At 45.4% G+C, this 26,924-nt stretch overlaps 1 protein-coding gene across 1 annotated transcript in view; it reads right to left on the bottom strand.

The window, feature by feature from the left end:
- The window catches only part of LOC137384384 (dynein axonemal heavy chain 17-like), a 1,056,876-nt gene that overhangs the window by 913,902 nt on the left and 116,050 nt on the right, over positions 1-26,924 (bottom strand). Inside the window, exons 7-10 of the mRNA XM_068058353.1 lie at positions 15,382-15,507; positions 10,705-10,857; positions 10,370-10,456; positions 6,918-7,085 (exon numbers count right to left, since the gene is read on the bottom strand). Of these exons, the coding sequence (XP_067914454.1) occupies positions 6,918-7,085; positions 10,370-10,456; positions 10,705-10,857; positions 15,382-15,507 (534 nt within the window). The remainder of the gene's footprint in view (positions 1-6,917; positions 7,086-10,369; positions 10,457-10,704; positions 10,858-15,381; positions 15,508-26,924) is intronic.

Below are 26,924 nucleotides of genomic sequence, written 5' to 3'. Positions count from 1 at the left end.
AATAGGGCTGTTAAGAAGGCATATGGTGTGTTAGCTTTTATTAGTAGGGGGATCGAGTTTCGGAGCCACGAGGTCATGATGCAGCTGTACAAAACTCTGGTGAGGCCGCACCTTGAGTATTGCGTGCAGTTCTGGTCACCGCATTATAGGAAGGATGTGGAAGCTTTGGAAAGGGTGCAGAGGAGATTTACTAGGATGTTGCCTGGTATGGAAGGAAGGTCTTACGAGGAAAGGCTGAGGGACTTGGGGTTGTTTTCGTTAGAGAGAAGGAGGAGGAGAGGTGACTTAATAGAGACATACAAGATAATCAGAGGGTTAGATAGGGTGGATAGTGAGAGTCTTTTTCCTCGGATGATGATGGCAAACACGAGGGGACATAGCTTTAAGTTGAGGGGTGAAAGATATAGGACAGATGTCAGAGGTAGTTTCTTTACGCAGAGAGTAGTAGGGGCGTGGAACGCCCTGCCTGCAACAGTAGTAGACTCGCCAACTTTAAGGGCATTTAAGTGGTCATTGGATAGACATATGGATGAAAATGGAATAGTGTAGGTCAGATGGTCGGCGCAACATCGAGGGCCGAAGGGCCTGTACTGCGCTGTAATGTTCTAATTCTAATTCTAACAGTGAAGGGACATTGATATAGTTCCAAGTCAGGATGATGTGTGGCTTGGAGGGGAACTTGCAGATGGTCATGTTCCCATGCATCTGCTGCCCTTGTCCTCCTAGGTGGTGGAGGTCACGGATGTGGAAGGTGTTGTCAAAGGAGTTACTGCAGTGTGTCATGCAGGGCCCCACCTGCCAAGAATGAGGCATATTAATTTCGCCACATGAACATTGATTTTAAACTGTTACTGGAGTAAAGAAAGAACTTGCTTTAAAAAAAAACACCAGACCCTTGACTGGAAAGACATTTGCATATTTACAGACAGTGCTTAAAAGGGACAAAAGACCATTCCCTGACACATTCAATCCACCATCGACTTTTGATTACCAGACATTGAAGTTGGAGGAGCTAGCATTCCAGGTTGACTGCTAAGATGGCCAAATACACAGAACATACCTGGTCAGACCAGTTTAGTCACATGACTAACTGGCTGTTGCAGAGTTTTGAACTGAGAGTTTTAAATTGGAGAAAACATTGTTTGAAGACAGAAAACAGTTTGCTCCTGGACTGAAAAGACCTCTCCTGGCTGGCTTGCCACAGCCTCTTCCGTCTGCTCTCATTTCTTTCTCACCAGCTTTGGAATCCATTGAAGACACATGAACCCCAAGAGAGAAAAGGCTTCTATAGTGAACAAGGTTTAAGAAGAATACCGGGCCCCAACGAAAAACAAGAATTACCTGCAAGCAAGAACTACCTACAAAAGGACTTCACCATGAGCTCGAAGCACAGTAACACGAAACTCCAGATATTGCCTCAAAACTCTCCACTTTATTTTTCTTCTGCTCTTTTCTGTCTCTATTTGCATGTGCGTATCACATATGCACGAGCATGGGGCGCAGCGTGTATCTGTCGACGTTAACTGAATTAGAGTTTAAGTTTTAATAAATTTCACTTTTTTTCTTTAAATCTAAGAAAGCCTGTTTGTGCTCATTTTTTTGCCTTATAATTGGAAAGCGGTGAACAAGGATTTACCAAGGGGGAGATCAAAACATGGTGTGTTTAAAATTAAATCCGGTTACAGTAAGACCAGGTGAAGGCTGAAAGGGACCTCTAGACACCTTTCTCACCTGGTTGTAGCAAATGTATCTTGTAGATGGCACACATTGCTGCCACGGTGCGCTCGTGGTGGAGGGAGTGAATGTTTAAGGTGGTGGATGGGGGGGGTGCCAATTGAGTGGGCTGCTTTGATGTCGAGCTTGAGTGTTGTTGGAACTGCACTCATCCAGGCAAGTGGAGAGTATTCCATCACATTCCTGACTTGTATATTGTGGTTAGTGGATAGGCTTTGAAGAGTCAGGAGGTGTATTACTCACTGCAGAATTCCCAGCCTCTGACCTGCCCTTGTTGCCACACTATTTATATGGCTGGTCCAGGCAACCTTCTTGTCAATGGTAACCCCCAGGATGTTGATGGTGGGTGACTCAGTGACAGTAATGTCCCTCTTGTTCCTGATCTGAGGTCCAGGCTAGAGCTGCTCATGTGGCTCCCATGCTGCTGAGAAGGCTGACAACGGGAAGGCAGATCAGACAAAAAAACTCCAAGGTAGCAGAAATTACCTCCAAACTATTGGAAATCACCTGCAAAGCAGTTAAAGCACACTCTTAGAACAAGACCTGTGAACAAAAGCCTTTCACAAAGGCAAGGAAGCAGTTGTCGTATCTCAGTATTTAAAGCCTTTCTTGCTACCAATTGCTCAGCCTCATCAATCGTCACTCTCTTCTCACCTTGTCCTTCTTGGTGGAAGAGGCCGCGGGTTTGGAAGATGCTGTCGAAGGAGGTGTGGTGAGTTGCTGCAGTCTATCTTGTAGATGGTTCACATTTAAGACAGAGATGAGGAGAAATGTTTTCTCTCAGAGGGTCATGAGACTTTGGAACTCTCTTCCTCAAAAGGCGGTGGAAGCAGAGTCTTTGAATATTTTTAAGGCAGAGGTAGATAATTTCTTGATAAGGAAGGGGTGAAAGGTTATCATGGGTAGGCGGGAATGTGGAGTTGAGGTTACAATCAGATCAACCATGATCTTGTTGAATGGCAGAGCAGGCTTGAGGGGCCTAGTGGCCTACTCCTGCTCCTAAATCGTATGTTCTTATGTATGTTTGTTTGTTTGTGTGTTGTCAGTGTGCGCGCGTGGTGGTGGCAATGAATATTTAAGTTGGTGGATGGGATGCTGGTCAAGCCGGCTGCTTTGGCCTGGATGGTGTCGAACTTTCTGAGTGTTTTTGGAGCTGCACTCATTCCAGGCAAATGGAGAGTATTCCATCACACTCCTGACTTGCATCTTGTAGATGGTGGCCAGGCTTTGGGGAATCACAAGGTGGGTTACTTGCTGCAGAATTCCCAGCCCCTCACCTGCTCTTGCAGCCACAGTATTTATGTGGCCACTCCAGTTCAATTTCTGGTCAATGGTAACCCCCAGGATGTTGATAGTGGGGAATTCAGCAAGGTAATGTTGCTGAATGTCAAGGGGGTTCTCTCTTGTTGGAGATGGTTATTGCCTGGTGCAAATGTTATTTTCCACTAATCAGCCCAAGCCTGAAAGCTGTCCAGGTCTTGCTGCATATGGTCATAGACTGCTTCAGTATCTGAGGAGTTGTGAATGTTACTGAACATCGTACAATCATCAGCAAACACCCCCATTTCTGACCTTATGATGGAGGGAAGGCCATTGATGAAGCAGCTGAAGCTGTTTGGGCCTAGGACACTACCTTGAGCAACTCCTGCAGCAATGCACTGGGGCTAAGATGATTGGCCTCCAACAAGCACAACCATCCTCCTTTGTACTAGGCATGACTTCAACCAGTTGAGAGCTTTCCTCCTGATTCTGATCGACTTCAATTTAGCTAGAGCTCCTTGATGCCACACTCAAATGCTGCCTTGATATTGTGGGCAATCACTCTCATCTCACCTGAAGTTGCTTACTTTATTACAACACAGAAAGAACACAGCAATTCTAATTACAGCAATAGGCAGAGTCTATGTTTTAAGATAAAAATGGGCAGCATTGATGGCAATTCATATGAGCTATGCAGATAGATATTATCCATTCATGTTTCTTTCATGGAAAACTACAGCACAGAAAGAGCCATTCCCCCATCAACACTGTGCTAGCTCTTTCGAAGAGCAATCCAGTTAGTCCCACTCCTGGCTCTTTCCCCATATCCCTGCAATATTTTCTTCAAGATTTATCCAATTCCCTTTTGGAAGTTACAATTGAATCAGTAACTGCCACCCTATCAGACAGTGTTTTCTCATCACAAAACAGTTTTTCCTCATGTCGCGTCTGGTTCCTTTACCAATCAACTTAATTTGTGCACTCTGGTTATCGACCATTCAGCCATTAGAAACACTCTCCTTTTATTTACTCTATCTAAACTCTTCATAATTTTAAACACCTCTACCAAATCTTCTCTTAGTCTTCTCTGCTCTAAGGAGAACAACCCCAGCTTCTCCAGTCTTTCCACATAACTGTAATCCCTCATCCCTGGAATTATTCCAGTAAATTTCTTTTGTACCCTCTCCAAAGCGTTCACATCCTTCCTAAAGTTTGGTGCCAGAATTGAACGAAATACTCCAGCTGGGACCAAGCTAGTATTTTATATAGGTTTAACACAATGTCCTGGCTTTTTTAAGATATGGATGCAAAATTTGTGGTGCGACAAGTATTTATAGAGGTCCAAAATGGCATCTGTGACGACACGCACACTTCTGGTGTTAGACACGCCAGGTACCATATTGGTGAGGGCATTAACGCACACACAGTTAGCGTCCACCGGAAGCATGCAGAGCAGATGGATTGTAACGCCAATCAGCATGCAATGCAAATTTTGAAGTTAATACCACTGCATTGGATGAGTTACTGTCTAATAGCAACAACAATTTTCATTCATATAGCATCTTTAATACAGAAGAATATTCCAAGGTACTTCACGGAGATGTAATCAGACAAAAATGGATGCTGAACTAAAGGAGGAAATAATAAAAGGGACACAGGGGGAGAGAGAGGGTGACAGAGGGGAGAGAGGAGGGAGAGAGTGGGGGGGACACAGAGGGGAGAGGGATGGACCTAGAGAGAGAGGGAAGAGGGATGGAGAGTGAGCGAGAGAGAGAGAGAGAGAAAAAAAGAGATCAAGATTATTCCTGATAGATAGACATCTATCGGAATTGTCTGCATCGCTTATCAAGTGGGCAGGTACACACTGGCTACTTGTGCAAGAACAATGCCAGATATCTCACTAAATAGGGAGAAACATGTTTTAAATTGGACTGGGTTTTAATGGCATTAGGTTGGCTATACACTTTATATGCAAATTATTGCACCCATATCCGTGGCGAAGTCAATAATTTTGTCAAATATCTGTGGTGCAACATGTTGGTGCCTATCTCTGCACACAATCTGACTATGACTGGGGTCTTGATATCCAAAAAAGATCACTCAAAGTCATTAAAAACCACAACATACAGAAGCGGATTAATGTGTTGGACACAGCTAAGGGTATGGATCATGATTGCATCCCAACCGTAGAGCCTAATAGCTGTGAACCAGAATTAGCCGTATGTATCATTTTTTCAACACAGGGAGGACACTAGTATCTATCTAACAATGTAAGAAATTGTGCAGGAATGTACTGTTCACAGAAAATAGAACAAACCTAACCAGTCATTTCTATCCTATCAGTATCTTCCCAAACACCAGCAAAGAGATGGAAAGAACATCTATAGTGCCAGCAGGTACCACCTACTTACCAATCACATGTTTACTGATGCTCATTTTGGGTAATGGCAGAACTATTTGCTTCCAAACCTCATCATAGCCTTGATCAAGACATAGATGCAAGAAAGAAGTGCGAGAGGAGAGCTGGTACACAGGTTTTAAGAAATGATCACCTCCAAGAGAAAAAGCTCAACCACCTCCCCCTGAACAATATTGTCATGGTCCTGCAGTGCTTTTTTTTCAGAATATGCGGTTTGCCTTTAAGGCTTGCAAGGGATCAGTATTGCTTTAAAAACCGGCAAGCCTTAGGAGTTATAGGAAGGTGCATTTCCGTTGCCTTAGAAACAGCCACTTGAAGACTGCGATTCAAAGCGTGCATTCTCAATACCACAAGGAACAAATCAGGTGCGATGCAAAATTTAGCTGGATGCATGAAGTCTCAAAAATGCTCAAGAACTTCAACATCATTCAGGTCAGATGTCTGCTTGATCAATATCCTGCCACTGGATTTAATATCCACTCTCACCACCACTGGTGAATAGTGGCTTTATTGTCACCAGGTCACAACTCTGGCATTCTCTACCTTATACCTCCTTGGAAGCATTATTGTCTGAAAGATTACAGTGATTCAAGAAAGCAACCTACCACTACTTTCTAAGAGCAACAGTGAAGGACAATAAATGTGACTATGCCAGCACCTCTCATATCCCGAGAACAAATTAAAAATAACATATATTTGTCTTAGTGACTAATGAAGGCACATCCTGCCACCAATCCTGCCATCATGGAAGCATATCAAAATTGACATCCCAGCTGACTGTGATGCTTAAATCATTGTTAATTTCATCACAAAGAGAGTAGAAATGGCCATAAGCACATTTACATCTACATACACATAGGATTTGCAAAGTACAAGAGGTTCATTTGGTAAACAAATCAATAGGCACAAAACACACATGAATATTGCCTGCAATAAATAACTTGGAAACACTAAATATACCTCTTTTAAGTTTCCTTTTTAGGGTGCTGTGTAGCCTTTATTGTGTAAGTGTGTGCTTCCATAATACACATTAGCAGAGTGACAGATCAAGGTTACCTATTTTAATCACTCATGAAAATGTAGCAATATCTGAGACTGCGAGGGACAAGTTATTTGGTGTGCAAGTAGCAATAAATAAATCAACTTTGAATACGTGAACCTGTAGCTGAATTGTATTTTTATGTGACTGTGTCAAATATGCTGTCAGTCTCTTCATTTGGTGGATTATTTTCTGAATTAAGATTTTAATGACATCTTCATATAGGAACAAGTTCATTGATTGAATACCATTTTAGAAAGTATTTTAAATTATGTCTCACCAATAAAAGTGGTTTTCTTAAGTATGAACATTCATTATGAAATTATCAAAATAACAGCAATATTGCGCTCCTTTCAATTTTGACATACGAAACATTTTAGGATCAGTAATCACCATTGCTTATATTGTTTTAAATACATGACAAAATTAAATATTTTCATATCACTGTCAAGTAATTTTTCTTACGTGCTCTGCTGTATCCAAAGCATTGTATTTACATTCAGCAAAGATTTTAATGGCTTCTAAAAACTCCACATAGATCTGCTGCACCATTTGGCCAAGGAGATTTCCTCTAACCCCGCCTACTTCAATTTTTTCAAGCTTTAGGAATTCAACAGTAGTGGAAAATATCTCCTGAAATAAAACATCAAACTCGAACTCACTTTATGATATAGTACCAGTTTAGTATTCAATTCACATGATAAGCATGAAGTCTACCCATCGCCTTTACCTATTAGAACTATTTATATTACTTTTCCTATGTATGGCATGAACTCGTATTTCAGCATCATCATTATGTGACACAGTCATGCCAGCAGCTTCAAAGATCTACCATTATATGGAACTTCATAAGCTGCAGATCTCCATGTGCATGTCTACAGCATCGCTAATATATTCTGTTCCTCCTGGCCCCATAAGGGTTCTTTGGCCCGCCCCTGTCTCAGGCATCCTCCTGCCCCGATCATGGACATTTCCAATTTTACACCCCACACCCCAATTCCTTATGTACTTTGCTCGTGACAGTTCCCAGGGATCTCTGGCAGTGGTCTGACCACCAACTCCCTTGAAATTTGATCTCTATCCACCGGCAGAAACAACATTCACAACAGCTTCAGCTGGCAGTCAGTAGCAGGAAATACTAATGAAGCCTAGTAGTCAAAATCCTTAAGTCCTTTCCTCCTTCATATAGGTCTGCTGCCCCATTGGACTCGGCATCCTGTAGCTCAAACTCATTCCTTTTTGAATTGCAATACTGTTCAGCATGTAGCATACAGCAATAATTTTGCATTCCTTACCTAGACTGTACCAGTAGCCCACTAAATTATTAAACTATGGAAGTTTTGTTTCAGCATCCTAGTTGTGTGCTCAACCATAATACAGGTGATGGCATGGAACTCACTTACATTCCAATTGGGGTTTCTAATTGAGCCTTGCTCACATGGGGTAGCCCTGGTCTGCCAAAAGCAACCAAACATTGCATTTGTAAAAAGTGTGGGAAGTGCAGACAGCTGCAGAAAGAAAGTATTAGATTGCTCCCTGCATAACCAACAGTATCTTGCAAAGTGACACTTTAGTGGTTGAAAACCATGAGCACATTAAAGAGGTATCTGTTTCTGTTCCAGTATGTGTTGGGGCTGTGATGAGGATGTCTGATGGCCACATTGCTGCTTCTATGATGCTCTAGAATCTTGGTATTCCTTCCAGCTAACAAAGGAAATGAAAAACATTGGGTTGTATTTTGCCACCAAGGATCAACGCCAGCTGCCGGGGCTGAAAGCAGGAGCTGGCCCCACTCCGGCAAGCGGCAGGACCCTGGGGCAGCATTTTACTGGTGACGGTCAATTAACAGGGGCCACTGTCCAATTGAGGATGGCAGCCCAAACCCCAGAGCTGCTGGCCCAATCAGAGCAGCCTCAGCAGTGCCACTGCTAGTGGTGGCTCCTATTGAGGGTGTAACACAAAGGAGGGGACGCCTCAATGCCGAGGTGCCCGCGAAGACATATATGTTTTTTGAGGAAGCCGGGGCGAGGCAGCCAGGCCTCAGCAATCAGGAAAGGCAGTGAGGCTGGGAATATTCCAGCGGTGGAGACTTAGGCGCGTGGGTGGCCATTGCTTTCAGGGGGACCCTATGTGCACTATGGAGTGCCCATCAAGGAAGCCTCTTCCCAGGAACCCGTTGGGAGGCCTACAGGGTTTACCATGCGGCGGCGAGCCCTCTCGAAAAGGGCAAAATGTTGGCAGGATGTGGCCCTTATCTGGGTCCTTAAGTGGCTCAATTGGCTGCCAGGTGGGCAGGTGTGCTCCCTAGGTTTCCATGGGTAGTATTGTGTCATGGCAGCAAGAAGGCATCAGATTCCCCTCCCGACGCCTTCCCCCGCCATATTACCAGCCTTCTCACCACACAGCCCGTCTCTAAAGGGCCAGGAAAATTTAGCCCACTGTATTTACACAATGCTTTTTCCATCCTCAGGATATTCCAAAGCATTTTTCAGCCAATGAACTACTTGTGAGGTATAACTACTGTTGTTATGTTGGCAAACACAACAGCCATGCGTCAGGTTCCACAAACAACAATGTGATTAATGACTACCAAATCTGTTTTATTGTCTTGGCTGAGGAATACATGGCCAGAGCACCAGGAGACCTCCCATATCCTTCTTCCAATAGCCACAGAATGTTCTACATTCGCCTGAGAGGGCAGACAGCATCTTGTTTTCGAATGTCATCCAAAAGATGGCACTCCTGACAGTGTAGCACTCCCTTACAACTGTAGACTATTATCCAGCTAGATTACTTATTCAAGGGGCGGCACAGTAGTTAGCACCGCAGCCTCACAGCTCCAGCGACCCGGGTTCAATTCTGGGTACTGCCTGTGTGGAGTTTGCAAGTTCTCCCTGTGTCTGCGTGGGTTTCCTCTGGGTGCTCCGGTTTCCTCCCACATGTCAAAGACTTGCAGGTTGATAAGTAAATTGGCCATTGTAAATTGCCCCTAGTATAGGTAGGTGGTAGGGAAATATAGGGACAGGTGGGGATGTGGTAGGAATATGGAATTGGTGTAGGATTAGTATAAATGGGTGGTTGATGGCCGGCACAGACTCGGTGGGCCGAAGGGCCTGTTTAAGTGCTGTATCTCTAAACAAAAAAATAAATAAAAATAACTAAAGTCTTTGGTGTAACGCTTGAATTATTCTGACTGAGAGGTGCGAGTTCTATCACTGAGTCAAGGCTGACATCTGAAAGTTCTATACCATCTTCAGTTGGTGTCTGCTTTTCACTGAGAAAGTGATAAAGGTGTGGCAAACATGTCACTAGGTTTATCGAGAAAAAAACTGCAGACTTTCCTACCTAGCAGATGTCTCCTATGTCTGGAAAGATTTGAATGCATAATGTTATGGCAATCTCAACCACAACAGGAAGAGCCGTCCTAGTCTTTCATGCTGCTTTTAAGTCAGGCTGCAGCAGATGGCATAACTCAGTCACTGCATCTACAGTGGAGACACTAAAGACACATTTCCTGGCGTGCTCAGGTAAGATCTAGGGTACTATCAGGTGCACTATGGCATGTGAGGTCTCTTCACTGCTGCCAATAATATCCTATGATGAAGTGGTGCACCTCATGCAGTTCATGCAACAATGTTCAATTTCCCATTCATTATAGTAAATCAGGTAAATTACTTCTAGGTTCTTATCCAGACCATTTTTGAATTAGCATTCTTAAAGAGGAATGGCAATTGTGTAGATTGGCTCAGTTTCTAATGATCTTATTCTGGGAAAGTAATGAAATTTACAACATGCCAAGTGAAGAATAATTGTCATTAACCTATGCCTCACAACTCAGAGTGTGATAGTGTCCTAATATTCTACACTCTGGTGCCCAGGAAAGGAATGAAAAGCAAAATATATAAAAAGTGCAGTACCTCAATCGTCTGTAACCGATGCATAAATCTGTCCAACCTTGCAAAGACAAGATGTGAAGGAAACTCCCAGTATTTTGGCTCTCTATCCTAAAATAGAAAGAAATGTATTCTTCTGTAATAGTTATCAGAGAAGCATTTAACAGCATTCTCTCACAACTAGTATGCAAACATATTATTGATAATGGTGCCCTTTTCTATCTGGAACACAAGAAAGTAGGCCTTCAACATTTTATACTGGATAAAAACAGGTACATTTATGGCCAACATAGTTCTATAAAAGTATTCAATTTATTGTTTTAAATTGGTCAATGTAAAACATTTTGAATGTACAGTACCTTAAAGAATTTGTGCATTTCGGACCGATTATGATCATAAACCTCGTAAAGCTTCCTTAAGACAGATACTGCATGGTGGATTGTTACCAGCACCTCCTCTATTTCCCCCTGTAGTCCTTGCATTAACTCATCTGGGTTCAAAAAACGACAGGTCTATAGAAAAAAGTTTTTAAAAATGAAGACATTGTTTTTCTTTTGACATGTACAATTAGTGTTCAACATCCACACAGATTGAACATACATTTACACAGTACCATTAATTATAACCACAAATTGTAAACAAAACCACAATGAACATTCACCGGCTTGCTAGTCATGGGCTGTGCAGATGCAGGGGCTCATCAAGATTCTGGTGATGGGCTTGCCTTAAGACTCCTTTCAAACTTGAGAGGGTCTGTCAGCAAGCTGAAAAGGGCCATCAAGATAAATCAAGGAATCTACTGTATTTTAAGGACCAGTTTCTGATGGAGTGATTAAACAAGGGCCAAAACAATGATACAAATAAGAAAAATGTAAGCGATTGCTTCACATATAGGTGGAAGTCTAATTCAAAAATTATGGGCAGAAGTTTACTGACCCCCTGACTTTGGAGGTCGTGGAGGGGGTGGTGTGGGGGGGTCCTGGAAAATACTTCTGGGAGAGGCCCGCCACACTCCCCGTGCCGGGAAGGCTACACCCCATTTTACCAGCGGTGGCGGGACCTCGAAATGCCCCCCCCCCACCGTGTCACACTGCGGCGGCACCCCAATTGCCATGTGATACTTACCTTGCCTGATTATGCATTCCACTGCCTGCTGCTCCACACTTCCACATTTTTTGCTGAACGGGCGGCAATCACGTGCCGTCCTGTTCACGAATGAAAGAAGCCGACGGGATATCAGAAGTAGGAGGTCTTGCTCACAGTGCAGGTTAAGTCTGGATATACTGGGGTCTCAACTCTGCAAATTTCAAGAGAGATGGGAGGGGTATGGGATTACTGGGGTCTCAACTCTGCATACTTGAAGGGAGGTGGGAGGGTATTATCGGGGTCTCAACTCTGCAGGTTTAAAGGGAGGAGATGAGAGGGGGGATGGTATTACTGGGGCACAGCTCTGCATAGTTGAAGAGAGGTGGGGGGGATAGCATTACTGAGGGCAGAGCTCTGCATAGTTGAAGAGAGGTGGGAATGTATTATTGGGGTCGCAACTCTGGAGGCATGAAGGGAGGTGGGAGGGGTTGGCATTACTGGGGGATCAGCGCTGCATACTTGAAGTAAGGTGGGAGGGGGTATGGTGTTACTGGGGGCACAACTCTGCAGACATGAAGGGAGGTACTGCATACCCTCCCTCCATAAACTGTGGCTGCTCTGCGCCATTGTTTGCTTGTGTGAGTGAAGGAGCAATGGCACTCCAGTAACCCTGTATGCTGGGAGGGTGCCAGAAACGGTAGGTATGTAAAGATTATCTGGTTGGTTGGCCAATCGTGCAGCTGTTACAATTTTAATGTGGTCATGCTGTGCGACTCTTAGTGGGAGCTACGACAGGCAATGCCATGCCATGCCACATAGCTGATGTATGAAAGCACCTGATGTACCAGTCAACATCAATGGCTGCCCTGCTAGGAACCTTTGAAGAAGTGAAGGAACAGAGTTTAATTGCAACTTGAAGATAGGGATGGTTCATCCTATATTATTTGATGCGCTTCTAGTGAGGATCCAAATGCGCGAAAGGCAAAACCAGAAGCCAGGTGCAGCCCATGTCGAGGCCCCCGGTCGTGAACAGCAGCTGTCTCCAAGGAGAGCTTGCCGTGCATCCACAGGTCCCTCATGACATACCTGCCGATGTCAGAGCGCCAGTCTCAGAGACGAGTGCGGATGTCAAGAGAGGCGGTGACACATCTCTGTGCCCTGCTCAATGATAACCTGCAGCCCATGGGCTTTGGTGGACATCCTATGCCTGTGGCCCTCGAATAGTGGTTCTAAACTTTTACGCTTCTGCATCATTTCAGGGTCCTACTGGAGACCTTTGTGGGGTCACTCAGTCAGCAGTGCACCACTGCATCACGGAGGTCACTGATGCCCTGTACCAGAGGGCCGGTGACTATTTACACCACAACGGACCCAGGGAACTAGGCCCAGAGGGCCATCGGTTCCAGCTCCCTCGCGGGATTCCCACAGGTGCAAGGGGTCATAGACTGCACCCATGTGGCCATCAAGGCTCCTGCCGGGTGGCCAGCTGCTTAAGTAAACCGTAAGGGCTTCCACTTGCTCAAAGTACAATTAGTATGTGATCACCGTAACCGCTTTATGCAAATCTGTGCCCGCCTTCCAGGGAGCTGCCAGGACGCCTTTATCCTGCGGCAGTCCCAGCTGGCGCTGCTGCATACTGAACTGGCTCAGATGGAGGGGTGGCTTCTTGGAGACAAGGGCTAACCCTTGCAGACATGGGACCTGACACCAGTGAGAAACCCCACCACTGCTGCAGAGGAGAGATACAAATGCCAGCCACAGAGCTACAGGAGCCGTAACTGAGCAGGTGATCGGCATGCTGAAAATGCACATGTGTTGCCTGCATCGATCAGGTGGCGCCCTGTAGTATGGGTAGCTCATATTGTTGCTGTTTGCTGTGCTCTGTACAACTACACACTCAATATGGGGGAGGCCTTACAGGATGAGGAGATACGTGAACAGGACTCCTGCTCGGACGATGAGGACTTATAGCAGGAAAGGCACACGGGAGGACAGAAAGCATCCAGGCGTCGCATGCAGGGCGAGCAGCAAGCGAGTATGGCAACGCCTTCTTGATCAAAGGTTCTCCACGCCATATGAACCACCGTGGGCTCTGCAAGCCACACAGCAACCTCGTTCACCTGTTGTGCAGCAGTCCACATCTGCAACATCTTTGCATCCACCATTACTGGCAGTAGACTGAGCCATTGTCAATGTTACTGCACATGTGTACTACTGGCATTGCAATGATGCTATTCCATACATTGGCAGTTCTGAAAGGCCAATGATGTAATGGGAGGAGATACGATCGGTACATGCTGGCACACGTCATTCACACAGTAAAAGCAACAAACATCTTAGTGAAGAATATTTAGAGATTGAACTTTTTATTGTGTTGTGTCACCCGTGCAGACACATTTGCGTCATGGTAGCTTTTGGAAACACTTGCGGGTGCTCCTTCGTGGTGCCACTTCTGCGTTAGCAGCCTGACTGGAAGAAGGCTGCTAATCAGATTGCCCTTTGGCTGTGGATGCTTTTGGTGGTTGTAGACTGTGTGCACGAGGACTGGAGGGCGCAGGCTGTTTGGGGGAATGATCGTTCATCATCTTCCAGCATTGAACCCTTTGACACCGGATAGCCCCACAGCTATTTACCTCCTCTACCACTTCCAGCCAGGCTGCCTTGGTCAGGCAGGAGGGCCTCTTCTTACCATCGCTGGGGAAAAGGACCTCCCACCTTTCCCGCACAGCCAGGAGGAGACAGAGCAGGGAGGCATCACTGAACCGTGGGCCACCCTGGAGCGCCCCTCTGCCATTTTCAGATTATAGTATGGTCCTTTATATGCAAAAGTTATTCCACAGTGTAACTGCTCTAACTTCTGGCTGCAAGGCTTTACTTGCACATGTTTGAAAACTAATGCAGGACGAGTGAGGAAATCTGTGCTGTTGCCCTGGTTTTTCATCTCTGTCAGATTAACACAGATATACATGTTCACATACACTTTGCTTCTGCAGCAGTTGATCATAATTACTGATTTAATATTTCTGGTTTGCAACGCAGCTAGAATATAAACATATTTTCCTGGTTCCTAAAGAAGTTACATTCACTTGCATGTCTTTTTGCATAATATTTAGCAACAAAATGATTACAGATTCCAAATGCATATTAGTCTGTGGCTTTTCACACTCAGGAAAGGAATGTAGGTATTCTTAAATGTTGCTTTTACTTCTGATAATGTATTTGCCTTTTATGATACAATTCAGTTTCACGTTCTGGTATGTGCAAAAATTAGATTATTCACCAGTTGCAGCAAGCCTACAAGAAGGAATGTTACACTGGAGTGGAAGAAGAGGATCTCAACTGCACAGGACACTGGGACAAAGCAGAGTAAGTATATGGCAGCAAAGCAGAAAATGCTGGGGAAACTCAGCAGGTCTGGCAGCATCTATGGAGAGAGATGCAGAGTTAACTTTCAGGTCTGTGAACTTGGTCACAGAGCTGAAAGTTAACTTTGCTTTTCTCTCCACAGATGCTGCCAGAGCTGCTGAGTTTCTCCAGCACTTTCTGTTTTGTTGCCAGATTGCCAACATGCTCAGTCTTCTGTAGTGAGGTAAGTATTTATTTGGAAACTATCAGGAAGCAAGTGCTGGGGCACTTTAAATAGGGCCCCAGCACCTGCTCCTCAGCTGAGCCGATGTCCATCAGGGTGCAGGATGGCCTGCCTCCCATAACATAACTTTGGTGGGGGGGGGGGGGTGGGGTGGTCAGCACACTGCCGTGATGTTAATGAGCCGACGTGCTGCATATAGCAGAGGTTCAGCGACGGGCGATCAGCGTGGGCGGATGGCCATCTTCAAAGCGCGCCGCCGCAATCAACTCGGAAAATTCAGCCCTATAAATGTAACATGTTATAAAACTGTGTGTAACATACTAATTGAAAATCACTAAGCAATCAAAAAAATGTACCATACCATCTCAATGAAGAGGTTGAAAATCTCTTGTATGATAACTATGATTCTGGCAGGGGTGTTGTAATATCTAGAATTGGCCCACACTAAACAAACGGTATGCATTATAACATCAACATAGGGAGGCACCTGAAATCAAATGCACTTAATATTAATTAAATGGTTCCACTGCTGCATTCACAATCAAGCCTAATATTAACAAATAAAAACAGAAAATGCCGGAAATATGCAGCAGGTCTAGCAGCATCTGTGAAGAGAGAAACAGAGTTAGGCTGAATCTTCTGTGCCCGCCGCCGATGCTGGTGGCGGGCAAAGAGAGCACATCCCACCCACACGGGCCGCATGTCGCAGAGCCGCCGCAATCTTCCATGCAGTGACTCATTTATATAGCCGGGGCAGGCTGCCCCCCCCACCCCCCCCCCCCCGAGAGTGCTGGCTGTCCATTCCCGGCAGTGGCATCAGTTGCCTGTGCGCAGGCGCTGACGCCATTTTTAAAGGGCTTTAAGCCCTAACAGTAAATTTAAATATTTAAAGTGCAGATATATAAAAATAAAGACATTTCTTCTGCCCCTCTCCAACCCCCCATAACAATTTAATTATATGCCCTCCACCCCCCCAAAACACTTAACTTGTCTATCTGACCTTCCCCCCAAAACTGCATAAACTTTAAACTATAACCCTTCTCAACATACACTACACCAATGATGCTACTATGACCCCATTTCCCCCCTCCCCCCGCACTGATAACTTACCTACTCCCCCTTCCCCACTACTGTGGCGCCTCGTTTCCCTGGACAGGGATCCGAAGGCGCGGGAGTGCCGGCCACCAGCCCAAAGATCACAGTGGGACATGAGGCGGCGACATATCATTCATTCATTAATTTAAATTTATTTATTCAAATGGGGGTCCCGTCGCTGAGCGGCAGGGGGGGTGCCGCCACGAGGCCTCACCGCTGCCGGTAATATCGGGACAGGCCCTCCCGGCGTGGGGGTGTGTGGTAGCCCTCTCCCGGAGGCATCTTCAGGCCCGCCCCGCCACAGACCCCGATGCCTGGGAGACAACAAAATCTAGCCCAATGTTTCAGGTAAATGACCTGTGACTTTTTTCACTTGTTTCTCTGTCCACAGATGCTGCCAGACCTGCTGAGTATTTCCAGCATTTTCTGTTTTTGTTTCAGATTTCCAGCATCCACGGTGTTTTGCTCTAATGTTAACAAACCCCTGTAATAAATATTTCCCTCCATGTTCACTTAAGCTCCACTGTTTAGTTCATAGCGTTCACATTACATTAAGAACTGCACAGCAGGTACACTTGTACATTGCAGAAACAGTTTTAGATACTTTCAAAGCATTAACCATATATATTTACTGCTGATGCAAATATTCTCTTCTGTTATGTCTTAACTTATCAAGGATTCCTATCCTCAGACAGAAGTAATAATAGTAATGACCAGGACAATGAACAGGTTAGAAATTAGGTAATTGAAACCCATCTGTCCCCTTTCCCCACTACAAGTCACAACAGTGGCACCTGGGTTATCCACCCTAATAGAGGAGACCTTTACTGCAGCAATTGAGAATTCCCCAAAATACAATGTTTTACACAGGGGCTTAATTTTTCTGCCGATTCTGCCCCCTTTGATTGGGACATTTTTTCATAGCAATACGACTTCCGTACATTCCCAACATGCACATTTCATCTCAAACTTATTTCTACCCCCAGGGTCACTGAAATGGGGGAGGTTACCTCCACTGGGGAGTCATTCCTGTATGGAGGGGGAGTTTTGTCATGACAGACTCACTCAACACCCATATCTTGATTGATGATCATTGGTTCCAGGTTCCACAACACCTTCAATTTCAAATTCCTTTAATTTAAATTCCTTCATGGAACGGGAATGGCAGTACAGTGTTAATGTTACAGGACTAGTAATCTAGAAGCCCAGACTAATGGCAGACTCATGTTCTGGGGATATGAGTTTAAATCCCACAATGGCAGCTGAAGGAATTTAAATCCAATTAATTAATATATCTGCAATAAAAAGCTAGTCTCAGTAACGATGATCATGAAACTACCGGATTGTCGTAAAAACCCGTCTGGTTCACCAATATCCTTTAGAAAAAGAAATCTGTTGTCCTTACCCTGTCTGACCTACATGTGACTCCAGTGGTTCATTCTTAACTGCCCACTGAAATGGCCCAGCAAGCCACTCAGTTGCATCAAACCACTACAGTAAAGTCAAAGAAGAAAACACGTCAGGCCACCTGGCATCGACCTAGGCACTGGAAACAGAAAAAACAAATTTGACCCAAAAAGCCCAATTGACCCAACAAAGTCCTCTCACTAGCACCTGGGGATTTATGCCAAAATTGGGAGAGCTGTCCCACAGACTAGCCAAGCAACAGCCCGACAGTCATACGCACCAAATAATAACCAAACTCCTTGGCAGGACAGACCCACCAGAGGTGGTGGCACAATGGTGTACAGTAGAGAGAGAGTGGCCCTGGGAGTCCTCAACATTGGCTCCAGATCACACGAAGTCTCATGGCATCAGGTCAAACATCAGCAAGGAAACCTCCTGCTGATTACCACCAACTGGCCTCCCACAGCTAATGAATCAGTGGTCCTCCATGTTGAACACCACTTGGAAGAAACACTGAGGGTAGCAAGGGCACAGAATGTACTCTGGGTGGGGACCTCCCCCACCAGTAACACCACTACTGACCGAGCTGGCCGAGTACTGCCAGACTGAGTCTGTGCAAGGTGGTGAGGGAACCGACAATAGCGAAAAATCTATTTAGCCTCGTCCTCACCAACCCAACTGTCGATGCATCTGTCCATGACAGTATTGGTAGGAGTGACCACCGCACAGTCTTTGTGGAGGCAAAGTCCCAGCTTCAGTCTGAGGATAAGCTCCATCGTATTGCGTAACACTAACAACGTGCCAAATGGGATAGATTCAGAACAGATCTAGCAGCTCAAAACTGGTCATCCATTAGGGACTGTGGGCCATCAGCAGCAGCAGAATTGTATTCAACCACAATCTGTAAACTCATAGCACAGCATATCCCTAACACTATTGTTTCCATCAAGCCAGGGGACCAACTCTGGTCCAATGAGGAGTGTTGGAGAGCATGCTAAAAGCAGTACCAGGCATATGTAAAAATTAAGTTCCAACCTGGTGAAGCTACAACACAGGACTGCATACATGCTAAACAGTGGAAGCAGCATGCTATAGACACAGTTAAGCGATCCCACTACCAATGGATCAGATCAAAGTTCTGCATTTCTGTGACATCCAGTTGTGAATGCTGGCGGACAAATGAACAACTAACCGGAGGAGGAGGCTCCACAAAAATCCCCATTGTTAATGATGGCGGAACACAGCACATCAGTGCAAAAGACAAGGCTAAAGCATTAGCAACCATCTTCAGCCAGAAGTGCCACATGGATAATCCATCTTAGACTCCTCCTGAGGTCCCAGCACCACAGATGCCAGTCTTAAATTCGACTCACTCCATGTGATATCAAGAAACGGCTGAAAGCACTGGATACAACAAAGGCCCTGACAACATCCCAGTTATCATACTGAAGACTTGTATTCCAGAACCAGCTGCACCCCGAGCCAAGCTGTACTTGAGAAAAATTGACCAGTTACGTCCTGTCTACAAAAAAAGGATAAATTCAATCGAGTCAATTACTGTCCCATAAGTCTACTCTCATTCATCGGCAAAGTGATGGAAAATGTCATTGACAGTGCTTTCAAGGGGCACTTACTCACCAATAACCTATGCATGGATGTTCAGTTTGGGTTCCGCCAGGGCCACTGGGCTCCAGACCTCATTACACCCTTGGTCCAAACATGAATAAATGAGCTTCATTCCAGAGGTGGGGTGGGAGTGGCTATCCTAGACATCAAGGAGCCCGAGCAAAATTGAAGTCAATGGAAATCAGGAGGAAAACTTTCCATTGCCTGGACTCATTCCTAGCACAAAGAAAGAGGACATTGCAGGACATCCTCAGGGCACTGTCCTAGGCCCAACTAAATTCAGCTATTTCATCAATGATCTCCCTTCCATCTTAAGGTCAGAATTGGGGATGTTTGCTGATGATTGCAGTGTTCAGTTCCAAGACACCTCCTCAGATAATCCTGGAACTCCCTCTCGAACAACACTTTGGGAGTACCTGCACCACACGGACTGCAGCGGTTCAAGAAGGTGGTTCACCACAACCTTCTCAAGGACAGTTAAGGAGAGGCAATAAAATGATGGTCTTGCCAACGATGCCCACACTCCATGAATGAATGAAAAAAAAATATGGATTCTATTTGTCTTGCTATCTGTCACTTTTCCTACGGCCATATGTTTTCCCAATTTCATATAGCTATGCGACCTCTACTTTTTCCCTCTGTATCTTTCCTAAATACGTTATGCCCTGCAATGATTAATTCCCAGTCCTGATTTTTCTGTAGCCATGTCTGAGTAATCTGCACCATGTCCAGTTCCTCACAATGTATTATTCCCTCCAGTTCCCCTGTTTTATTATTGCTACCTTGTGCATTGCGGTACAAAGGTTTAATTGAGTTTTTTTTAAACAGTTCTTCTTACTTTATTTTTGCCCATCTTTTTACACTGCTGTTCCATAATTCTACTTATCTACTTCCCATCCAAGTCCTCACTTAGTTTATTTTCTCCTATGCTCTCCTTTCCTGTTTCGTTTATATTTAGGCTGATTTCATTTCCTGTAAATCCCTCTCCCCATCTTACTAGTTTAAACCTTTGCCACCTCCCTATTTACCCTTTCCATTCGGACACGGGTCCTATCCCAGTAAAGGTTATAAGAATCCTGTGAGATCACTACATTGGGTTGGCTTGCTAATTCATGAAAACCAACTTAAATACTATAACTGACTGTACACTTTAATTTCATTGTAATACTGGATTTCATAACTGAATCATATTTTTAATCCTGTTTTGTGATTGTAAAGGGTAAAGGTGGCGGAGAGATGACTTGATAGGGAATTGTGGTTTGGGCCTGCATTGTTCAATTGTTTTTGATCCAGAGCTTTTGAAAGGGACGAAATCGTAAAAAGATATACTTCAACAGAAATCTAGTAGTGTGTGCAAAGAGGCAGCCTGCTACATGAGAAGTAAAAGATAAACACCTGAGCTGAATTACACAGGCCAGATATGGTAAAGTCAAGACAAAATAGTGAAGTACCAAGGCCACCACGTTTTTCTTGCTTTGTCCAGGGACTAGTATTGAAATGTTTACAACCTGACAAGAGTCCAAGCACAGTAAGCCAGAGATCTTGAGAGTCTGACCTGGATTAGGTGGGCAGATGGGTAAATGATAACGTTTGTAATTGGGCCGTTCAAGTAATAGCTAGGCAACGATAGGGTTTAATTGGTCTCCATACACTTTGTTGTGTAAAACAAGTATAAAAGGAGATTCACCAAGTACAGAGATTACAGAGGTGTGATTTATCCCCCAAATCATGGAATCCTTTACCACTAATCACTAGTGATTAATCACTTTAATCACTAGTGATTAATCACGTTAGCACTAAAAAGCAGGACAAGTTCAACCCGTCCAATTACCGCCCCATCAGTCTACTCTCAATCATCAGTAAAGTGAGGGAAGGTGTCATCAACAGTGCCATCAAGCGGCACTTGCTTAGCAATAACCTGCTCAGTGACGCTCAATTTGGGTTCCGCCAGGGCCACTCAGCTCCTGACCTCATTACAGCCTTGGTTCAAACATGGACAAAAGAGCTGAACTCCAGAGATGAGGTGAGAGTGACTGTCCTAGACATCAAGGCAGCATTTGACCAAGTATGGCATCAAGGAGCCCTAGCAAAACTGAGGTCAATGGGAATCAGGGGGAACACTCTCCGATGGTTGGAGTCATACCTAGCGCAAAGGAAGACGGTTGTGGTTGTTGGAGGTCAATCATCTGAGCTCCAGGACATCACTGCAGGAGTTCCTCAGAGTGTCCTAGGCCCAACCATCTTCAGCTGCTTCATCAATGACCTTCCTTCAATCATAAGGTCAGAAGTGGGAATGTTCGCTGATGATTGCACAATGTTCAGCACCATTCGCAACTCCGCAGATACTGAAGCAGTCCGTGTAGCAATGCAGCGAGACTTGGACAATATCCAGGCTTGGGCTGATAAGTAGCAAGTAACATTCGTGCCACACAAGTGCCAGGCAATGACCATCTCCAACAAGAGAGAATCTAACCATCTCCCCTTGACATTCAATGGCATTACCATTGCTGAATCCCCCACTATCAACATCCTAGGGGCTACCATTGACCAGAAACTGCAGTAGCCATATAAATACCGTGGCTACAAGAGCAGGTCAGAGGTTAGGAGTCCTGCGGTGAGTAACTCATCTCCTGACTCCCCAAAGCCGTAACACCATCTACAAGGCACAAGTCAGGAGTGTGTTGGATTACTCTGCACTTGCCCGGATGGGTGCAGCTCCAACAACACTCAAGAAATTCGACACCATCCAGGAAAAAGCAGCCCGCCATCAGAAGGGCCGAGGAAGTCAATGATGATGATGATGGTGCCCAGTGATGGGTAGCACCCTTATCCTCCTCGGTGACTGCCTCAGCCCTTGGATGGCAGATGGCTGGAGGTGACACCACCGGCAACCCCTCCAGACATCCCTGTGCCATCAGTGCCACTGAATGGTCAAGGTTACATAGTATGGCATGCACCCTGTGAATGTCAGCGCGCAGTTTCTGCATGCGCTCAGAGTGCTGCCGCATACAGCTCAATGGAGGAGCTCATGCACTCAAACCCCTGAGTCATGGTGGTACACAACAGCTGGATGAACTCCTCCATTGTCTCAGGGAATTCTAATATTTCGGAGCACATATTCTGCTGCTGGTCTCGGTACAGCCTCCTTTCCTGTGAATCCTGAGGCTCTGCATCTGTGCCCAGCTGAGCAGGGCTATGTCTGTCTTCCATCTTCCAAGAGGGACTCCCACAGATGCCTCTGCCTCCGACATCTCCTCCTACACATTAATGTCATGCTCACCACCGAGTACCACCCTGTTTAACTGCACGCGAGGAGCCACTGACATGACTGTATCTCCCTCCTCCATGGTGATGATAACGTGAAGGTAGGGAAACCCTCCTCCCATCAGGGACCTCTTGCGGGCATCATAAGCCCATTTCTCCGGCAAGGACAAAAGGGCGTGATAAGGCGCTACTTACCTCTCTGGCCAATGCCAGCTCCTCCTGGTCATTAGAAGCTGCATGTTTCAGAGCTGGCAGGTACTCAGCAACACTATAGCTCTGAGCCATTCTGAGGGGTCAGTAAGTGTCCTGGGCACACGCTCCTTCCAAGTTCAGGTGCAGCATGCGGCCTCAAGCTCCTCAGTTCGTGTGTCTGCTGGAGGGTAAATACCCGGAGGCCTGTCCTGAGGGTTGGGGATTGCACTCACTTTGTCAAAGCATATCAGGTCATTAAACGTCTTCCTACACTGGATCCAATTTCTATGCACCACAGCAATAAATAGAGCAAGGCTTCTCTCTTGCTCTATTTATTGCTGCTGTTGTTGCTTCTCCTCCTGCCGTCGCTCAGGTCCACACTTTGTGTATCCAGAGGCGTCGTCGCCCGCTCTATTTAATGCAGCTGCCGTCAATCCTCCTCCTGCTGTTGCCCAGATCTGCACTGTGTGTGTCCGGGAGCCTTGTCTCCCTCTTTATGAATTGCTGCTGTCGCGGTTCCTCCTCCTGCCGCCGGACAGGTCCAGCTGTGTGTGTCTGGAGGCATTAGATCCCTCTCTATTTATTGATGCTGCTACTGCCCTACCTCCAACCACCGTTCAGGTCTGTGCTATGTGTGTTTGGGGCCCAGTCTCCCGTTTCATTTGTTGCTGCTTCTGGCAGTCCTGCTCCTGCTGTCACTCAGATCCGTCTTCTATGTGTCTGGTCCCTTGACTCCAGCTCTATATATTGCTGTTGCCGCCACTCCTCCTCCTGCTGCCACTCAGGTCCACTCTGTGTATCCAGGGGCTCTGTCTCTTGTTCCATTTATTGCTTCTCCTGCCGTCGCTCAGATCTGTGTTATGTGTGCCCGAGGACTTGGACTCCCGCTCTATTTATTTCTACCACTGTTTCTCCTCCTGTCGCTGCTCAGGCCAGCACTTTCTCCTGGCAGCAGTCATGTTTCTTTCGTTCTGCAGAACTCATCTGTTGTAACTGTAATTGAACCAGCACACAAGTCAAAGGTTTACTACTGGGCGACGTTTCATGGCTCATGACTAGTCATGTGCACAACTGGCCTATAATGAGAGCTATGCTGCCACAAGGAACAGTACAGAGCAGACCACTGGCAACCTGAGGCAACAACTCGATTAGATTGGGCGGCTAGTTTTTGCAGCCGGCGCAGACACAATGGGCTGAATGGCCTTTCTGTGCCATAAATTTTCTATGGTTCTAAGTATCAAGATTAGTGGTAGTATGCTGGATAACCTGGCCATAATGAGGGAACAGCCCTTACCACCAACTGTCAGGCGTGAAGCTGAGGAGTGGGAGCATGTGGTGGAAGAAGTGGATAAGGAGGAAGTGCAAGAGGAAGTGGAGAAAGAGGAAGGGAAGTTATAATGTAGACAACCCCTTTCTGCCAGGGTTCTACATGATCAGATTATTCATGATCAATTCTAATAACAACTCTCCAATTACTAACCACTCCATTTACAAACTGTTCTTCCTTTTCCTCATTCACAGAACACGTCTTCCTCTTTTTGACAACTTATTGATTCGAACCTCAGCTCATCAGATATAAAAACTACAACCAAATACAAACTTAAAAATTTATCAACTCCATCAGTGAATAATACATACAAAATGAAATTAAACATCCTAGCACATTCCCTTAAAGGCTGTCTTCCGTGTGGCATTATCTTTCCAAGTGCTTGCCAGTGGCTAAATCATGGGAGGTAGTAGCCTGCTGAACTTCAAGTGAGGAGACTGCAGATGGCCTTGGTGGATAACCTTGAACAGTTCTGGGCCTAGAGGGCCTGAATTCAGACTGCACCATCTCAACCTGGGCTGCAGCTGCCTGAGTCGGTTGGCTGACAACATCAGCAAGGGCACAGGCAGGGTGTCATGGATGGGAGTAGGAATGCTGTCATCCTGAGAGAGGACTGCAGGCTCCTATTCCATGGAGCCACTGCCATTCTGCCAGGCAGTACCTCAGCCATCCATCTCTTTGAGAACTACAGAGATGCCATGAAAGCCCCTTTCAACAGTGGTAGCCAAAGCAATGACATCAATAACAACAATTAGAGTTTCTAAGTCAGCAGTCTAGGATTTCAAAGCAGCAGTCAGAGCTTTGATGGAAGCTATTTGTAATATACGGGAAGCTGTGAAATTGGTAGTCAAGTTCTGTATCATGGTGGGTTCAGCATGTGTGCTGATAGAAATGACAACTCTTTCTTGATATGATCCCTGTGGAGACCACCAACAAATCAGAAAAAAAATAAAATCCACTGACTGACCCCAATTTAGGAAACCAAAAACCAAACAGATAAGATTTCACTTCAATAAATTTGACTGTAACACTCAAACCAAAACCAACATAAATTAAACACAGTTCATTCCCAGTCAAGATATATATAATATATATCTTAAAGGATATGCATTAATTAGCAGAAGCATCAAAGACAGTCCTTACAGATCTTCAGAATAGCCTTAGCAACAAGGTAGTGCTGAACAGTCTCATAGTACAACAAAATCAGGAACTTCCTCAGGTAGTTCTTCAAGTTCTGTCCTCCAGGATGCAAATAGGTCCTGTTGATAGTAAACAATGCAATCTCCCCATTAACGGTTCGGTCTTGTCGCCTCATGAACCACCTCGGCCTTGCCCACTACTGTCCTGATGGCATGGTATCACTGATAACCTTTCAGTCACCAAAGACAACTGGCTTAAGTCAATTACCAATGGTTATCCCTCAGTCCAGGCTTCTTTGCTGGCAGCCAAACTACTTCAACCAGCTGCTTTGTAGTCTCTTCAAAACCATCTGGCTGTTTTCCATCTAATGCAAGGTCCTTCTCAACTCTCCAGAAGTCTTCTTGTTACCAAAAATAAAGCAGCCTTGCAGCTGGCTTCCACCTTTAAAAAAAAAACCGTCCTGGTCAAACAACACACCCAGCTTTCCTTTGAGCTGCCTTTCTTGAAACTGAAACAAAACCTCCAGCCACATGCCCTTGGTCAAAATAGCACTGCTTGTTATCTCTCAGTCACAGGACTGTTTGTTTGTCTGACCTGGGTTTAACTCCCCAGAATTTGGAAACCTTGAGTTTCAGTTTCAAATCAGGGACTGTTTAAAAAAAAAGCATAAGCTGTACTGCTTTGCATCCACATTGGACAGGATGAACTCCAAGTTCTGCACAAAGCCCTTTGTGAAGTTGAAGCTGGACTCCTCCATGTTCCTTGATATTGTGTTCAGGCTTTCTCGTTAGCTTTTCAGTATACCAAGCATTTGATTGCGTATGCCCATCAAGCTTCTTCTGTAGCCTGGGCTATCAAAGCTCTCATCTGACTCTTCTGCAGCAGAAACAGTGTGCAACCTTGCCCTTTGGTGAGCTGCTACCTATGTTATCCTCTGCCCCTCACCCTGGCTCCAGCACACTTGTGCCCTGTGCCTCACAGTATGTTAATCCCTCCTATATTCTATCTGCGAAAGAACGGGCATGTCAGCATCTGAACTGGTGCCTACAGATGTTAGATCATCACCTCTGTCTTCTATCACTAACTCCTGTAAAAGGGTCTAACTGTTGGGTTTCTGAAACTAAAAAGTGATGTGTTGGGCTGCGGTGAAGGAAGAGGAGAAAGTAATAAGTGTGAGCTTACAACATCTGCAGTATGAATGTCAGAAGAGATTGTGGTATTCAAAGAAGTGGGGAGAGGGGGGATTGTACAGCTTGAACGAATAAAACAACCATAGTGAAATGTTGAATGACAGTATATTGGTGCATCATGGGATATTTGACCATGTTGTACACAAGCAGGTTGAGCAAGAGACATTGGGCGGAATTTAATGGGGCATTTGGGAGCGGGCTGGGAGGGGGTGGGAAGGGGTGAAAAATCGGGAGGGAGGAAAGGGGTGCTGTGCCCATTGCCTTCCCGCTACCAAGGCATTTTGCCAGCAGTGGGGTAAGTGGTGGATGGCCCTCCCACCTAGAAGCCGATTGAGGCCCTTAAGTGGCCAATTACCAGCAGGGCAAGGCCTCCGCCATGTGGAGAGATCGCCACATAAACCCTGCTGGCTTCCCTGTGGGCTCGGTGGAGGGGTCCCTTCTGATCTGGAACTCTGCGTTAATCTGTTATTTGTTGGTCAATGTTTTGATTATATGCAGGGGAAGGGTGTTAATTGGGGTCTTTGTTGAGCACTTATAAGCAGACACTCACTGAGACTGGTGGTGGGTTTGAGTGAGGAGCTACATGTATGTAATCCTTTTATTCTGCACAATAAATGTGAAACTGAGTAAATATAGGCTCCAGCATTATTCTTCCATAACAAA

Source organism: Heterodontus francisci, chromosome 26, assembly GCF_036365525.1.
Source record: "Heterodontus francisci isolate sHetFra1 chromosome 26, sHetFra1.hap1, whole genome shotgun sequence".
Lineage (NCBI taxonomy): Eukaryota > Metazoa > Chordata > Chondrichthyes > Heterodontiformes > Heterodontidae > Heterodontus > Heterodontus francisci.
This window is presented reverse-complemented; position numbering and strand designations above follow the sequence as displayed.